The 14,882-nt window shown below is 34.9% G+C and overlaps 1 protein-coding gene across 1 annotated transcript in view; it reads left to right on the top strand.

Annotated features, from left to right (window-relative positions):
* LIFR (LIF receptor alpha) overlaps positions 1-14,441 on the top strand; it is an 80,619-nt gene extending 66,178 nt beyond the window's left edge. The window contains exons 14-20 of the mRNA XM_027863558.1: positions 530-709; positions 2,776-2,877; positions 3,675-3,842; positions 7,492-7,653; positions 8,610-8,703; positions 10,448-10,526; positions 11,218-14,441. Of these exons, the coding sequence (XP_027719359.1) occupies positions 530-709; positions 2,776-2,877; positions 3,675-3,842; positions 7,492-7,653; positions 8,610-8,703; positions 10,448-10,526; positions 11,218-11,844 (1,412 nt within the window). The 3' untranslated portion in view covers positions 11,845-14,441. The remainder of the gene's footprint in view (positions 1-529; positions 710-2,775; positions 2,878-3,674; positions 3,843-7,491; positions 7,654-8,609; positions 8,704-10,447; positions 10,527-11,217) is intronic.
* Positions 14,442-14,882: the final 441 nt, after the last annotated feature.

Here is a 14,882-nt window from a genome sequence, read left to right on the forward strand (position 1 = left end):
GCAAATTATTTATTTATAAAATGTCAGACTACTGTACTCCAAGGTATATGCCATAAATCCCTGGTTTTAATATATCCAGTTTTCTGAGTCCTACTTGATTCTTTCCCTCCCCCACCTTCATCTAACTTGTCTTTGAATCATTCTTTCAAAACCAGAACTCATTCACTTGACAGTGTATTGTTGTATTATGGAGATCAGAAAGAAGGCAAAACTATTCCTTGATGGTGACAGATCTAAAAGTCACTGTGAAATGAAATAATTTTCAGCCACCTGAAGATGGTGGTTGAAACAATTGCAGTCTTTGTTATGAGCAATTTTGTCAAATACTATTATGAGTTTTTTTATAATAAAAATCATACCAAAGCAACAATATTTCCAAACTCCAAACTTAGTTGGAAATAATCTAATTTAACAAAATTCCAATATATGAAGTAATTTGTACTACCCCTAAAAATCTGTTTTTATAGGCTCTGACTTGTATTACTGTTTTGAAGACAATAATATCTCTTTATAACTCGTCTTTTTGTAGAAGACCTCAAAGTAGAGCAGATTGTTGGAGTAGGAAATGGCATATTATTTCACTGGAATTATGATCCCAACATGACTTGTGACTATGTTATAAAATGGTGTAATTCAACTCAATCTGAACCCTGCCTCATTGACTGGAAAAAATTCCCTGCAAATAGTACTGGAGCACTCATAGAATATGGTAAAAGTTATTTCTTTCAACTAAAATTCTTTAAAAATTAGTAGTGTCATAGTTTCCGGGTTAAAATGTACATAGGTGAGAGTAAAACCTAGATGAATAATTGTTTTGTTGGTTTCATATTGACTGATTTTGTGTATGAGATTTTTGCTCAGCTAACGAGTATAAAAAGAAAATTAACATTTTTTTTTACTTTAATGTAATTCTGTAAAGGCATTTCTAATGTATTTAAATTATTCTTATATGCTGTATGTAGGGTCATTGGAGATTTGTAACAGCAATTTTAGAAACAGTGGATGATAGCTGAAGTAAACTCCAAGTAAGTAAGTAGGAGGATACAGAGAGATAGTAAAATAAGGATGAATGTTTAGAAATGAAGCAAGTCTTCAAGATAGAGCCCTAATAATATCATCCCCAGTATGGCTGTGTACACAGTGGTTAGGATAGAAGCATATAAGGAGAAGCAGCATGGGAATTACACTTTTATTCTTAACCCCTGGCAGATGACCTTTTGTTGCAATCTTTCTGGACTGCTGTATTCTCACAGGTTTTCCTTTGAGCATTTCTATTCTGTCTGCTAAAATACACTCCCAAAATCTATGTACTTTCACTGTAAGACAGTAAGGAGTAAGCACAAGGCTTTGGGAGGATGATGGTGACACATTGGTGATTCCCACTGTTTGTAGAATGCAGTAATAGCTCCCTGCTTTTAAAGAATTGAATAATTGCTATTCACTCTTAAAGAGTTGAATAAAAGCTAAAATTTAAGTTCTTCAAATTTTGTCTTTGGGAAGGAAAATCTCAAAATACTAGTTAAAATTAAAATTCTTACTTCCAAGGCCTTTTTAAACACAAGTTTGCTTAATATCGGGGATGACGTATGTCACTTCAAGTTTCCTCTCACCCACCCCCAAAAAGTTCCCAAGTAGTGGACATTCAAAAATATATTCATAGGATGAGCAGGTGAGATGAGATAACAACAATAATACAGAGCCCTACTCCTTCCGTTTGATCTAACATGGACTAACAGGCTCTCTGCAAAGCCACTTCTTTCTCTGGGTATTGTTCCATCTACCCATCCCCCAATCTCCAGCAGTTCAATGTTTTTGAACTGACTCTCATCTGAGTCTCTGCCTACCATTTACCTTGAAGGGTCACTGCTCATGCTAGTGCCAGAGAGTGATCTACCCACCCATGCTTACTCTCCTTGATCCCTTCTGTTTGCCCACTCTTCTCTTACCCCTTGTCTCCTGAAAGGGGAAAAATCAACTCCCCAACAAGAAATACGGAATCCTCTGTTTGTGACTAGCAGAAGCATTAAAGATTCCTTCTCTCATGAAGTTTATCAGCTAATTGAAGAACCTAACCTAGCACACATGAAACAAATAACCTTTAAATGCTAATCTCTGTGATAACTATCTGCCATAGGATTTCAAAGGGAAAATAAAGTGGTCTGAAGTAGTCAAAGAAGGCTTCATGATGGAGCTGGGATTTGAACTAGCCCTTGAATGTTGGAAATTCATTTGTCTGAAATTTAGTGCTAACTTTAAAGGAGAATGACAACAGGAGCAGCATTTTCCACGTTGCTGAGAGTCAGAAATCGCCATTTTGGTTGTAGCAAAGAAATTTCAGAGAGGCATAGGGGTTGGGAATGGGAACAGAGTCTTCAGGTAGACTAATAAACTGATCAAAAATCCCTAGGTGAAATCTAGGATAAGTTCTGAATGGTTTGATCTTAAGGTTAAAGAAGTTAAAATCTAGGACTTTCTCACCTAATGTGTCTGGTCACTTTGGTTATTGTAGTTGTCTCCAGACATCAGATTTCCAAATTAATTTTAATATGTATAAACAGTTTTATGAACTTAAATTGCTAATATAGCCCTAGAAGTAGTGACTTTTCAAGTAGGACTAATCTGCATTTCCTTTGAATAGATGGAATAAATTTTTAAACTAGTTTTAAGAAGATAGTCTTAATTGTAAAATTTGTTACAAATTACGTGTTTCTCAAGTAGATCTATTTGTGACAGAGGGTTATTTTTAAATTTTACTGAATATAGTATTCTTTACAGATAATTTTCGATCTGGAACACGCTATAATTTTTTCCTCTATGGCTGCAAAAATCAGAAATATCAATTACTGCGTTCAGTAGTTGGATATACAGAAGAGCTTGGTAAGTTATTTAATTTTTTTTTATTTTACTTGCATATTTTCTTTTTATACCATGTTTATTTCCAAGTATATCTCCTTATCCAGAAAGTCATGCCTTATAACAAAGAACAAAAAAGAAAGAGGAAAAAGGCAGTTAATAAAACTAACCAATGCATTAATCAAATCTGATGTAGATGCAGTGTTCCATATCCATAACTCTCTCCACCTCTGCAAAGAAGGAAAGGAGACGCATATTCTCATCTTTTTGGGAACTAGGCTTGGTCATTTTAATTACATGACATACAGTTTTGCTTTTTCTTTTTCCATTTACATTATTGCATTCATTATGTATGTTTTCTTGGTTCTGTTTACTTCACTTTGCATCAATTTATAGGTCTTCCCATGCTTTTCTGTATTCATATTTCCTATGATGGAATAATAGTCCATTACATTCATGTCTTACAATTTGAATTATTAGATAGTTTAGATTTTAAAGTAAAATAAAACCTCAGCATGACAAAATATACAAAATATCACATGGGAAATTGTAATAAATATATAATAATATTAAGGCCTGTATTTCAGAAATTGAAATATTCAGTTCAAAGAAATAAAAGGATTTAAGTACTACTTTTTTCAATAAAGAGGAGTTTGTATGAGTATGCCTCTAGAATAGGTTTCACTGTAAAGGCAAAAGTGTATTTGTTGAATTTCTTTTTAAGGATGTGATGAAGTTTTATGAACTATGACTCATGATTCCTTGGTAAAATCTCAGTCTTAATAAAATATCCTTTAGTTGTTGACAATTTCTTTCTACAGCTCCAAGCGTTGCACCAAATTTTACTGTGGAAGACACCTCTGCAGATTCAATATTAGTAAAATGGGAAGATATTCCTGTTGAAGACCTTAGGGGATTTTTAAGAGGATATTTATTTTACTTTGAAAAAGGGGAGAAAGGCACTTCTAAAATCCAGGGTTTGGAATCAGGTAAATAGATTCTCATTTTTCGAGCTGAAAATTTCCTGAGTTTCCTTATCTACCAAAAAAGTATTATCTGAAAATTTTCGATATTATTTTAGATAATGATATTCTAAAATTTGTTGTTGTCACTAAGCAAGGAAACAAAGCAATTCTTGTAATTATGACTATTTACATTTTAATGTAATATGTAAAAAAGAGAATGTGAAGACTTTTACAGAGTTTGCATTTAAGGTTATAGGGGAGGCATCATTCTATTGTCTTTCTAGATACACAGTAGGTATTTAATAAATATTTGTTGATTGATTGGTTGATTGTATGAATTGATATGATTATGGTAATGGTACAGCAAGCCTAAGAATCAAGCAGTCTTAGAATCATGGTCATAGGATACTAAGGTAAAAGCTGAAAGGAGGAATCTTGGCAATTTACCCATTGCAAACACTTATTGTTACAGAAAATGAAACCTGTGTTCAGAAAAGTGAAGTTCTTACCTTCAGAAAGGTTAAGTTGTTTCTAGTTCATTATCTGTTATAGAGCTGTTCACATTGCAAAAACATCCAGTTAGCATCATGGTTAAGAATGACCTGTATAAACTTGGCAACTTACCTTGCTTTCATCATGAGCACATTTGTGTATTAAAGCTTCTACAAAGAACTGGACTTGCCCCAGATTCTTGGACATGAGTTGGTCAATCAGTCAGCATTCATTCAGCCCCTAATATGTGCCAGACATTGTGTCAACCCAGGGAGTACAAAGAAAGGCAAAAGACAGTTCCTGCCCTCAAGAAGCTTGGGCTCTAAAGAATGAGTTTAAAACCTTGAGCATTTCTTAGATTTATTTAAGTTAGTGAACTTACATAAAAGTAATTTTTAAAAATTGGAGTTCTTGTTTTCACTATTAGAGTTATCAATAGAAAGAATATAGGAGAAAAGGTAAATTACACTTGTGAGGATGCTTACCACCCACTGTTTTCATTTCACATTTACTAAGGGGAATGAGAGTGTGTTTGTGCATGCGTGTGTGTGTGTGTGTGTGTATGTGTGTGTATGTGTTTGGGACTTTCTTCTCATAGTGGCTTGATAACACTGATGGGGTGGTGGTGAAGGTTTGTAATCTCATGGAGTTGGACAGTCCTGAGCTGTGGTTCTTGTGTAGACTGGAGATGGTGGTTTTAAGTAGAAAGAAGAACACTGTTGCTAGGCAGCCAGTCTCATCTTTTCCCAAGATGCCAATAGAATATAAACTTTTTGAGGAAAGGTACTCTTTTTATTTTTATATTTGTATCTGTAGTGCCTAGCATAGTGCTTGGCACAATGTAGCTTAAATGCTTGTTGGTTAATTGATGCCTGGGTAACGGTAGAAGGGTGATGGGGCTTCCTTGCTGACACCAAATAATTCTGAGAATCTCGGGGGTTTCTTTTAGATTACTTAACCCAGAGCAGTTGCCATCAAATTACCACATTGTAGGGATGACTTGGCAAAAAAAAAACAAAAAACAAAAAAAAAGCCTCACTTCAGGAGCGAAAATTTTGAAAGAAATATGCTTTCCTGAGGATCAAAGCATTTTATAGTGTTGTGTGTTCAGTACTTTATATAAATGAAATTTAGAGATTTGGGTCTGGACACAAACTGATTAAATTAGCCACTAATAGAAATTGTTTTCTGATAAATGGAAGAAAAATCTAATCATGAGAAAGATAGCAGTTTATGGTGGAAAAATCTTATGTATATTTATTGCAATGGAGGGCATATTAATGATAAGTCATTTTTAAATGTACACCAAAGAAATTACTAATAAGGGCACACAAAATAATAGACAATTTCAATAATTTTACCCTATCTTAAGTAAATATATGTGGAATAAATTCAACTTTAGCACTGTTGGTAATACTCTTCCATAATATATTTTGAAAGCCTTAGTTTAACAATATAATTTGCTCAAGTACAACTCATTTCATTTTTCCTTTGTTTTGGTCAATGACAAATTTCCCCCTTCATTCTATCAGTTAATTTAAACATCTTTTAAATGATTAATTCACAAATTATATGTCCAAATGTCGTTAAAGTTTAGCAGAATTTTTTCTAAACTTTGAGCACATCAGCGATCCAGAAGCTGTCATTTCTTTTGCATTTAATTCATATAACAGTCTTGTATCTTCTGTCTCTGCTCTCTCATTTGTGAAAAGGAAATGATATTTATAGTAGAATAAATTTAGCTTTGTTTCCCCTCCCTTCACAATCTCCTAATTATTGTGAGGTTAGGAATGAGAATACTGATAAATATATACATGTATATATACACATATAATCAGAGAAAACTAATAAGATTTAATAGATCTAAAAATGGGTATTTTAGCAAAACCTTCAGAGACCATGAATTTCCTAGCTAGACTGCATTTTATTACCAATCCATTCACTCCCTGGGATTAGTCTCTTACAAAGAGATTGGTAACAGTCAGTAAATAAATATTTATTTAAAGGCCTATTTTATGTCCGTACTGTTCTAAGTGCTGGAGATACCCAAAAAAAAAGAGAAAAAGAAGAAGAAGAAGAAAGAAAAAAAAAAGTTAGTCCCTTCCTTCAAGAAACTCACAATCTAATGGAGAGACAACAAATATGCACATACAAACTATATACAAGTTAAATAGGAAATAATTAAGAGAAGGAAGGCACTAGAATTAAGAGAGGTTGAGATAAGCTTCCTGTAGAAGATGAGATATTAATTGGGGCATAAAAGAAGCCAAGGAAGGGCAGCAGGTAGGGATGAGGAGGAAGAGCATTCCAGGTATGGGGGACAGCCAGGGAAAGTGCTTGGAACTGAGAGATGAAGTGTCTTATTCATGGAGCAGCCAGCAGGCCAGTGTCACTGGATTGAAGAGTAAATGTTGCGGAGTGAGATGTGAGATGACTAGAAAGGTAGGAGAGGGCTAGATTATGAAGAGTTTGAATGCCAAGCAGAGGATTTTGTATTTGGTCCTAGGGGTGATAGGGAACCATCAGAGTTACTAGTTGGACCTGTGCTTTAGGAAAATCAGTGGCTGAATGGAAGGTGGATTGGAGTGGGAAGAGATTGGAGGCAGGCAGACCCAATCGCGGGCTCTGGCAGCAATCCCAGCATGAGGTGATGAGGGTCTACATTAGAGGGATGACTGTCAGGAGAGAAGGGGCATGTAGGAACAGGGATGTTGCAAAGGTGAAATCGACAGTTTTTGGCAACAGATTGGATATGGTGGTGAGAGATAGTGAGAAATCCTGGATGACTTCTAGGTTGTGAGCCTGGGGACTGGGAGGATGGTGTTGCCCTTAGCAGTAACAGGGAAAGTAGGAGAAGGGGAGGTTTTAGGGGAAAAGATAATGAGTTTGGTTTTGGACACGTTGAATATAAGATATCTCTTGGATTTGAGGATCCTCAGCATAGAAATGGTAATTAAATCCATGAGAACTAATGAGATCACCAAATAAAGTAGTAGAACAAGATCTGTAAGAATAATAGTTATGATAATGTCCACCCAAATCATGGATTAGAGTTATATATTATTGATTGAAGTATTACAAGTATAACTCAGAACACACTGTTTTCCAGTTTGTATTGTCATTTAAAAAATGCTTCACATGAAATGATTATGAATTATTGGTATATTTATTTCAAAAACAGGACGTTCTGATGTAAAAGTTAAGAATATTACTGACATAACACAGAAAACATTAAGAATTGTCGATCTTCAAGGAAAAACGGGCTACCATCTGCTCTTGCAGGCTTACACAGATGGTGGAATAGGTCCAGGAAAGGCTATGTATGTGGTTACAAAGGAAAATTGTAAGTTAAATTTATTTTTATTAATAGAAATGTTTTCTGCACATATTTGTATGATATTACTAGTAAATCTTGAAATGTAATAATAGAAATCTCTTAATGAAGTTCAAGGTAGTTCTGGAATGCTTTGGGGGAGACAATTTCAAGTTTACAGTCTGATTTTGGTCGGGGTATACTGGTAAGAAAATTTTTTTTTTTTTGGTTTACTCTTTTCAAACTAAATTGACTGTCGTGTGTGTATTCTAGGGAAGTGGTGTAAAAAATAGAAAGGATCCTCAAAGGCTTTTGATTGACTTAGAAAACCACAAATTAACATTATATATACTGTATTGTATTTTTATTTATTGTTTAATATTTCCCAATTACATTTTTATTCTGTTTTGGCCAATTCTGGGAGTGCAAGGCAGCAAGTTTGATACTTATGTTTTAGAGGTCAGAACCAAAAGATTTCACTTGATGCTTATTATATTAAACTAGATGTTAACATTAATAATATTATAGGCTAAAGCATTGATTTTCAAATTTTATCACCCATTGATTCATGTAAGCCTCTCTAGCAGATGCCCTGTCCACTGCTCTCGGGGGAAAAAAAAGGAGCAGTTCTTCAGGAGAAAAAGTGGAAAGGTGGCACCTGGGATGGCTGAACTAGTCTTCAGTTTATTACGGTGTGACTCTCAGCTCTCAGATGAACACTAAAGTGGTCCCTACTTCCTCCTGGTGCTTACCTACAATTTCTAACTAGAAAACTGTGATGACTATAATCACCCCAAAATTTAACAAATAGACAGTATATTTAATTTCATAATGTCAGATAAAGTAGGAATATTTCACAATAATTTGGTCAGTTAGAAATGGTAAATATTTTCATTTTCTAATTTGTTCCTTAACCATAAATTTTTTGCTTGTATTTCGGACTAATAAAAATGACAACTAATAATCTGTAATATTCTCTTTTTCAGCTGAGGGATTAATTATTGCCATTCTTATCCCTGTGGCAGTAGCTGTCTTTGTTGGAGTGGTAACCAGTATTCTTTGTTATCGTAAAAGAGAATGGTAATCACATATACATAGATATATTGAATGATGTTTTTGTACTCATGGGTAGTGTTGTTTGTTTGGGAGTTGGGTTTACAAATTTCCATTACCTAAGAGTATTGTAAAACTGAGTAAAATCTTTGCATTTATGGAACTGAAAGGTGGTATAGAATCATAGAACTTATATTTGGAAAGGTCCCTAAATTGATATGATTGCATAATTGATAAAATAGACAAAAATATTACTTATTAGGGAAAAAAGGCTTTACATTTTTAGACAGGCTGTTTTTAGATCTCTCTACTAATAATTTAGTTATATAATTTTCTCTCCTAATAATTTAGTTATATAATTTTCACTGTTAATTATAAAATCATTGGTTTTCAGTATTGTATTAGTAGATACTAGGCTAAAAGGAGAAATATCATCACTTTAACTTATAGCTGATAATTAGAAAGCACTTTTAAGGTTTACAAAACACTTTACATATATTATCTCATTTTATTCTCATAATCTTTTGAATTAGTCACAGCTATTATTATCCCTATTTTACAGGTGAGGAAATTGTGTCTCAAAGGCTATGACTTACTCATGAATACTTAGCTAGTAAAGAGTCTGGATTTAACCTAAGGCTGACTCCAGGGCATTTTTCATTACACCATACTGTCTAGCACTCTTGGAATTTGAAAAATTAATGTGAAATTTTAAGTTTAATTTGTTTTTTTTAGAAAACAGGGATAAATTTCATTTTCCTCATTCATATTCTTGAGAAATATTTGGCTTTAGTCTAACATCTTTTCTTCTTTGATCTTACCGGTTCCTGCTAATATAAAAGACACCCCTTTCCTGAAATCATGGCTTATAATATGCTGAGGCCTCTTTCTAATATCACCCACTATGGAACATAATTCACTATAACATGCACCTCACCTATAAATACAATGTAATGCTGCACTGAATCTGAATTAGAAGGCGCTCTCAGAGATCCTCTGGTCCAACTCTTGCTCCCTTCATACCAGAAAGCACAGATCATATCTACAGTATCCCTGAAAAGTGATCTTCCTTTCTAGCCTTTCCTTAAAGATCTGCAGTTTCAATTAACTTGATAACTCCTGAGGCAGCTCATTTAATTATCATTGAATTTGAAAATTAGAAGCAACTTCAGCATCCATCTAATCCAGTGCATACATGAAGAAATCCCAGGGTCCTTGGTGAACCTAGTTGCCCTTATCTGAATACTCTCTAGCTTTATCAACACTGAAAATGGTTCTCCGATTGAAATCTGATGAGGGCAAAGTACAGTATAATTATCACTGTCCCCATTCCTCCCTATTGTTATCCAGCCCTAATTATTGAAAGGTTTTTCCTTCTGTAACTGGAGGACAGTAAGGTCCTGAATTGTTCAAGCAGCTAACAAATATCTTTTTCATTATCATATGCGTTGTCACTATGACCTGGAGAAGACCAGACATGGTGTAATCTAGAGGCCTGTGTTTACAGTATGCATGTATTTCCAATCTAGAAACTCCATAATTACTATATGTATATGTGTATATGTATATGTATTTATAATTGAATGTCCAGGAAAAAATGCATGCACAGATCTACTGCTACCAATGAATATTTTATTACTAAAGTAGTTCGTATGAAGAAAACTAAAAATGAAGATACTAAAATATTAATTTCTGTTATCTAATTTTCTTATTGGTAGACTTGTCTTTACAAAAGCTTATTCTTTAATCATACTTCCTTTATTTTTTTAAGGATTAAAGAAACTTTCTATCCTGATATTCCAAATCCAGAAAATAGTAAGGCATTGCAGTTCCATAAAAGCATCTGTGAGGTAATATTTGTCTCTTTTTAAAGATTTTAAAATGCATTGTTTTCTAGTTCATCCTTAACATAATAGCTTCCTTCTCATTATTTTTAAGCAAGTTTAGGAGGAAGATAACTAAAGCTGTATGTCAACCTGAAAATTTTATGTCTGAAATGTTAAATAATATATTTAGTCATCTCAAGTTATGAGGTTTAAAAGATTCCTTTGGACTCTAATCTGTTTTTTTCTTTCACTGTTTTTTTTGTAATTGGTGAGCAAAAAGTAGGAGGCAGCTAGATGGCTCAGTGGATAGAGCTCTGGGCCTGAAGTCAGGAAGACTTAAGTTCAGATCAGATCTAAGACGCTCACTAGGTAGGTGACCCTGGGCAAGTCACTTAACTTCTCTTTGCCTTAATCCACTGGAGAAGGAAATGGCAAACCACTCCAGTATCTTTGTCAAGAAAACCCCATGGACGGTATTGGCATGCCATGGTCCATGGGGTCACAAAGAGTTGGACATGATTGAATAAAAAGCAAAAAGTAGATTGGGGCAAAAAATCTTGTAATTTTGTTAAAATATATGACAGAAAATATATGCAACAAGTTTTTGTGATCAGGTTACAGTTGGAAAATGAGCTGATATAGAACTTTGTTGTTATTTTTGTATGTGACAACAGTTTGAGCCTTCTGTTCTCATGCAGTGTTTTTCCCTTTGCAGGGAAGCAGTACTCTGAAAACGCTGGAAATGAATCCTTGCACTCCTAATAATGTGGAAGTGGTGGAAACGAGATCAGCAGCTCCTAAGATAGAGGAGGATACTGAGATCAAATCCCCAGTTGCTGATGGTCCTGAAGAAGGGTCTGATGCTGAGCCTGAAAACCATGTGGTTGTCTCCTACTGTCCACCAATCATTGAGGAGGAGATAGCAAGTGCTGGAGGGGAGGAAGCTGGAGGCTCTTCACAAGTCATTTACATTGATATTCAATCAATGTATCAACCTCAGGCAAAACCAGAGGAAGAACTAGAAAACAACTCTGTGGGTGGAGCAGGCTATAAGCCACAAATGCACCTGCCAGTTACTTCTGCCGTCGAGGACATGATTGCAGCCGATGGCTTAGAGAAAGCTGCAGGTTACAGACCTCAGACACACGTCACTGCCTGGACCTTGGACTCTCCAGATTCTCCTCGGTCCATAGACAGCAACAGTGAAACTGTGTCCTTTGGAAGCCCGTGTTCAGTTAATTCTCGGCAGTTCTTGATTCCCCCAAAGGATGAAGAATCGCCGAAATCTTCTAACGGAGGGTGGTCATTTACACATTTTTTTCAGAACAAACCGAATGATTAGCAATAGTGGTCGTGTGGCATCAGTCTACCATCTCAATAAGCTCTGACTCTGGGCTTGTAATAACAGCAGCACTGGTTATTCTAGGAGCCTCCAGCGGAGTGTATTTTTAGTGAGATGAACTTTACCACATGTAAGTTACACTGAAAGTGTTAATGTTGTTTTACTGTAGTCTAAAAGCCAAAGTCTAGCAACTCAGTAATTTGATTCATGTGATCCGAGATACTGGATTTGAATCTATTTGTGATTCCAGCCAAAGAAGCCTCACTTACTCTACTGTCAAGTAGTATTGTCAAATTAATTATTGCTTAATATTTTAGAAGATACCCAAACTTTTTACATTCATTCACTAATCACTTCTTGTTATAGATACATTATTGAATCCCAACCAGAGTGTTTGAAATTGCAGGCAGGGGGGAAAAAACGTGCAGATATTCAGATTAACAGAGAATTATTTGACTGAAATTTGTTCAAATCTAGATAAAAGCAAAGCACAGATCAAGTAACGTGAGACCATTTTTTTCTGTAATTAACATGCTTTTAAAATGTAGCAGCAGCTATTTTAGTTTCTTGTTTGATAACTAGGTCTCTGTGCCTACTATATAATGGTTATCAAATTGTTGACTCAGGGGCACAAACTTGGAAAATGAGTATAACACTGATTTATGCCACATTTCTGAATATGGCTTTTGCAGGTTCTTTTCCCCATTAATTTTTAATTCTTACTTGTAATAGGGCACCCTAATGTGCATGCTTTAGTAATTTGCAGTACTCGGACTGCATATCTTAGACATTATGTACAAACAAACCCAAACTCTTGCCGTTTATTTCGTGAAAGTGCCAGTTTTATGAATGTGTGAACAAAGCACACACTTAAATATAATGCTTTAGCATTAATTGCACTAATTTTCCATTTGAGACTATTCTTATCAGCAAGATCTAGCCAAACCAATCTCTGCCACTGGTAGTAACAATTGGCATTAGTTCTCCATGAAGAAATGATTTTATGAATTTTCTCTTTAAATAGTGAGCCACAAAATAATGCTATTTCCTAATTGTAGTCTAATAGTTATTTTTCTTTAATAGATCATCAAGTACCACCTCCTTAGTGGAATACTTACTGTTTTTGATGAAATTAAAGAACTGATTTTTTTTTTTTTTGCTTTAAAATAATCACTTGGTGGCTGTTTTATAGTAAATATGATGAAAGCCTTCAAATTCAAACTCAATTTGAATTAATTCTATTAAGCATCACAGAAGTAAACAGTTGTTTTTATCACATACTAAAAGCTTGAGTGCCCTTATAAAGAATCATTTTAACCTCCAAGTTTTTCAGAAACAACTGCTTTTCAGGGAAATGACTTCTAGAAAAGTTTCATGTCAAACTACAAATTGCAAAGTGTTTTTTATTCTGGCTTCAAGACCTGTGTGTATTTTGCCTTTTAATAGTTAAGTTACAAATACTTAAAATACTCTGATATCTGAATAAGTCAAGGCATTTTATTTTCGTTTTTATTTGTTTACTTACAAAGAAACATTCTGTTTGTACACTTGGACCCTTGACTGAAGTGTCCTAGTGTATCTTGTAGAAAGTGCTAAGACAATTAGGAGCAAATTTCATTTAGAGATCATGTTTTTAAACCCTCGTTTTAACCGATTGGTTTAGCTAGAGTAAGATATACTAAGAATATTTGTAGCATATTCGAACTTTGACCACATGTGTTTGTCAATCCCCAGGGCCATCCCTAAACAGAATTGTGAAGTAGGTGATGCTTCCTTTGGTGTCTTTTTAGCTTTCTCTCTCTCTCTCTCTCAATCCCTCTCTTCCTCTTTCCTCCACTTTTTAGCTTTCTCTCTCTCTTTGTGAAGCCCTCTCTTCCTCTTTCCTGCACTCTGCCTTACTCCCCATGAAGTTTCTAAACTCTTTACACTTCATCATGTAAGTCCTGCTGTCCCTGGCAGGCACCCAGTGACTCTGCCACAGCTACCTAACTGTCTCTCGCCATGATACCCACTCTGACAATTACATAGCCTACAATGCAGTTTATGTTCACAGGGCCAAGCTATCGATGTTTCAAGGTGATAGTGAACTAATCGGAGCTAATTGGGGGGAAAGTACATCCCCAAATTTTTCCCTATCTTTAAAGTAACAGAAGTGCATTGTAGCAGTGTTCACCTGGAGACATTGTCCTGTCTTCCTTGTTCTAACCAAAGAAGTGATGCTAAAGCTGAAATTTTTAGGCCAGGTAAGAAGTATTATAGCAAGATATTAGAAGAATTTGGGGCAGGTCAGACTTTAAGCAATTGATTAAGTCAAACTGGTAGATGATTCCATACTACCTTTTCATAAAGTCAATTCACATTAGAAAATTTTAACTGTAATATGTTTATGCCCATGTTGATTGAATAGTACCATACTTTGAAACATATTTAAAGCATTAGAACATTTCTGGAATTTTAACCCAAATTTTACATTTTCAAACAAATCTCCTTTGCCTACCAGGGACAAACAACCTATTAGCAATAGTTAGAATTTATATAGCACTTTCATGTTTGTAAAACACTTTATAAATATTATTTCATTTAATATTTGCAACAACCCTGGGAGATAGGTGCTATTATTATCCTGATTTATTTATTTTTTTTACAGTTGAGGAAACCAAAACCAAAACAGACAAAGGTTAAGTGATTTGCCAGGTGTCACATAGCTAGTAAGTGTCTGAAGCTGGTTTTGAGTATAGCTTCATGACTCCATTTTGGATTAAGGTAAATTGGTAATTACATACCATCCGTAGGGGGAAAAAAAGCAGTCAGACTATCAGAATGTCTTTATACATTTCAAAAATATAACAAGGCATAGTGAATATAAAGGCCTGACCTCAGTGTCAGGAAAATCTGGGCTCAGGTCCATCCTCTGACATATACTGGCTATATGACCCTGGGCAAATCATTTAATCTCTCAGTGTCCGAAGCCAACAATCTAAGGCAATCTGTTGCTGGTCTACTTTGGTAAAGGAAGTTTCCTTACCAGGAAGCTCCCT

The sequence above is a fragment of the Vombatus ursinus genome, unplaced genomic scaffold (assembly GCF_900497805.2).
Source record: "Vombatus ursinus unplaced genomic scaffold, bare-nosed wombat genome assembly UNPS02014772.1, whole genome shotgun sequence".
NCBI classification, from domain to species: domain Eukaryota; kingdom Metazoa; phylum Chordata; class Mammalia; order Diprotodontia; family Vombatidae; genus Vombatus; species Vombatus ursinus.